Source organism: Rutidosis leptorrhynchoides, chromosome 8, assembly GCF_046630445.1.
Source record: "Rutidosis leptorrhynchoides isolate AG116_Rl617_1_P2 chromosome 8, CSIRO_AGI_Rlap_v1, whole genome shotgun sequence".
Classification (NCBI taxonomy): Eukaryota; Viridiplantae; Streptophyta; class Magnoliopsida; order Asterales; family Asteraceae; genus Rutidosis; species Rutidosis leptorrhynchoides.
In genome coordinates, this window is record NC_092340.1 from 145,528,896 (window position 1) to 145,532,853 (window position 3,958).

The following is a 3,958-nucleotide window of genomic DNA, read 5'->3' on the forward strand; positions in this document are numbered from 1 at the left end:
TATATATATATATATATATATATATATATATATATATATATATATATATATATATATGTATTTATTTATTATTTATTATTTATTATTAACCGGTTTTATTAAATAAATATATATTCGGTATTTCTTATAACATAATTATTTATATTATTACTTTTATAATTACTTACTTTTATCAACACAAAACTTTTACATTTTTCGTAAATACACTTTTATATATTATTTATAAATATTAATACATACTTATATATTTATTATAATATTAGTAATAAATGTTAGGGTTAAAGTTTATGATTAATTAATTACGAGCATTTATTATACGAGCATTTATTATATCTGGATAACAACCCTAATGATATTATACAGAACAAGCTAACGAAACCCTAAGGGTATAATAGTCATTTCAGGAAGGAAAAAGTGAGGGTTGTCACATTTTCATTTTACGTTATTTTCTCAAAAATATCTTATCCGTTATATATTATATATGTTATAATAATATATTCATGTTTATGTTTTCATTTTACATTTACGTTAACCTTTACAAATTGTGTTTTACATTTAAGTTTTTCACTTACAGTTCACAGTCTACCAAAAAATACTTCGAAGACCTAATAAGACCCGCTCAATGATTTCCATGATGATCATTTAAACTCACGCAAACCCGTTTTGATCCAAAATAAGATTGAACGAGTTGTGATTGTTAGGTCTATTGTCACCAATCATAAACAATAAATTCAATTTGGTTGATATAATAGATTTTGGCTTTATTTTTAGTCAACAGAGCAATCGTTGATTTATTGGCGTCTTGACTGCCGTTTAGAGCCTAAATTAAATTCCAGGCAAGATTTAAAATCCATGGAAATTTGATTCTACCAATTTCATGGCGTCTCAATTTTATTTTTGATTATATTTTACTATTTTTTTAAATAAAATTTCTTACTTATTGGCCGGAGGTCCACTCGAAAGCAATCTCTTTATTCATCGAATACAGAGAGAGATGATACTTTTGAGAGTGTTTCACTCTGGGTGAAAAAATGACTTGTTTTTATTTCTGGATATAGGGGAATGAATAGACTAAATATAAATAGCTTATAATATAAATAGCTTAGTATAAGTTAATATAAATATCAATGTATGTACAGCCTAGTCGACACTTTCTGTTACACAACTTAGTTAGTATACTTAGTATAGATAGTGTCCTACTTATAGGGAGTTAGCTGAGATTACCAAATTATGTGGATCTCTTGATGTATAAATGTGACATACGAATGACAAATGCAATACACAGAAATTACTCTCTTTCATGGTTCAGGCCATTAAACCCTTCAATCTTCTTCGCAAAATTCATTTCTTCAATCCTTCTTCTTTACTTCACAATGGCCAACAACAAACTACACCCTGCAATTACTGTCAGTAACATCAAGAATTTTATTCCGATAACTCTTGAACTCAATCCGAGCCAGTATTCATCATGGACATAACTCTTTAAAATTCACTGCCAAGCTTTTGATGTCGCTGACCACATCATCCCTTCTACTGCTGCAACCAATTCACAAACCGCTCCAGTCGATTGGGCTAAACTCGGTGCAATTGTGCTATCATGGATTTATGGCACACTTTTAAACGAACTTCTTCTCAATATCCTTTCTCCTGGCTCCACCGCTCAACAAACATGGGATCGCATCAAAGGGATCTTTCACGATAATCAAAAGTCGAGGGCAGTCCATCTTGCAACCAAGTTTGCAAATACTAAATTGGAAAACTTCTCCAGTATGACGGCTTACTGTCAGGAGATGAAACATATTGCCGACCAATTAAGTGATGTCAAACCCAAACTTGAACAAGATCGTCTTGTTCTTCAATTGATCACAGGTCTTAGTGACAGCTATGATACTGTTGGCTCTCTTCTTGCTCATGCCAAAAAGCTTCCCTCCTTTTATGAAGCTCGCTCAATGTTACTATTAGAGGAAACACGCAAAGCTAATCAATCGCCTGTCAACACCAACAACAACACTGCCCTAATTGCATATGCACCTTCACCACCGCCAAGGGCTCCGGCTCCGGTTCAATTTTACAATCGATCTAACTCAAGCAGAGGCTGTAATAATTATCGGGGTAATGGACGGGGTCGTCATTCTTCTTTTCGTGGTAGGGGTCGCAACAGTTTCCCGACAGGTTACAATACCAGCCCTAATTTTAATCAACCTTCTCAGTGGGCCTATGGCCCACATGTATGGCAGAATCCACCTTGGGCTATCCCCCCTTGCCCATACCCGACCACAACCTGGACCAGGACCAATAGCAACCATAATCAGTCTGGAATTCTCGGTCCACGTCCACAACATAATTATGCGCATTCTGTTGCTACTACATCCACTCCCACTGATATCAAAGAGACGTTACATTATGATGAAAATTGGTAGATGGATATCGGAGCCACCTCTCACATGACAGGTAATCAAGGTAATCTTACTTCTTATTATCCAACGAGGTTACCTTCATGTATTATAGTTGGTAATGGGCACGGTCTTCCTATCTTGGGCTATGGCTCATCTGTTTATCCTATAAACCAACATCGACCACTTTACCTTTCAAACATTCTTCACTCTCCCTCTTTAATTTAAAACCTTATTTCTGTACGTCGCTTAACTACTGATAATAAAATTTCTATTTTATTTGACCCTTTTGGTTTTACTTTGAAGGACTTTCCGAAGGGGACGCCACTAATGCGGTGCAACAGTACCGGTGATCTATATCCGCTCAAGCCCTCTTCATTTCCGCCTACAACCACTCATTCCGCATTTTCTGCTTTTTCTCAAGACTTATGGCACAAACGTCTAGGACATCCAGGCGCAACTATCATAAAGTGTCTTAGGAATAAAAATTGTATTCATTACAATTCTAGTAATAAACGTACATTTTGTCAATCTTGCATTTTTGGCAAACATATACGACTACCTTTTCATTCATCTTGTAATCAAACTATTCTCCATTTGATATTATTCATAGTGATTTATGGACTTCTCCGATCACTAGTTGTGGCGGTCATAAATATTATATCTTGTTTCTAGACAACTTTACAAACTTCTTATGGACTATACCTATTAGTCACAAATCACAAGTTTACAATATTTTTGTTCACTTTCATAAAATGATACATACTTAATTTGGAAAAAATATCAAAACTTTTCAATGTGATAATGGCACCGAATACGATAACCAAAAATTTCACTCATTTTGCACTCAACATGGCATGATTTTTCGCTTCTCTTGCCCATATACTTCATCACAAAATGCAAAGCCGAACGCAAAATTCGAGCTATTAATAATATTATGCGTACTATTCTTGCACAATCATGCGTTCCCGCCCATTTTTGGCATCATGCACTTGAAACCGCAACCTATCTCTTAAACATACTTCCACTCAAAGACTCTAATAATCTCTCCCCAACACAACTCCTCTATCATCGCACTCCTTCATATGACACCCTTCGCACATTTGGTTGCCTTTGTTTTCTTCTCTTACCTTCTTCACCATTCACAAACTCGATTCTCATTCGAAACCATGTGTTTTCTTAGGATATCCCAAATATCATCAGAGATATAAATGTTATGATATGACCACTCGAAAAATCATAATCTCTCGCCATGTAATATTTGATGAACATACTTTTCCATTTTCTTCACCTCAAATTCCCAAGTTTGACTATAAAATTCTATCTGATGGTTTCAATCCTATTCTATATAATAATGTATCCTCTTCAATATCTAGTGCCAACTCTGCATTGTTCAATGTCGTCATATGTATTTTTACTACAAAATACAGTATTGTGAGTTTCATTACTCCCTTTTTATATATATTTTTGGGACTGAGAATACATGTACTGATTTTATTAATGTTTAACGAAATATACACAAGTGATTAAAAACTACATTCTATGGCTGGATTATGAATATTGAA

At 34.2% G+C, this 3,958-nt stretch overlaps 1 protein-coding gene across 1 annotated transcript; it reads left to right on the forward strand.

The window, feature by feature from the left end:
* Nucleotides 1-1,373: 1,373 nt before the first annotated feature.
* Nucleotides 1,374-2,420, forward strand: LOC139863870 (uncharacterized). Its single transcript, XM_071852470.1, has 2 exons — nucleotides 1,374-1,410; nucleotides 1,501-2,420. The coding sequence occupies exons 1-2, from the start codon at nucleotides 1,374-1,376 to the stop codon at nucleotides 2,418-2,420; spliced, it is 957 nt and encodes a 318-aa protein (XP_071708571.1).
* The last annotated feature ends 1,538 nt before the right edge of the window (nucleotides 2,421-3,958 follow it).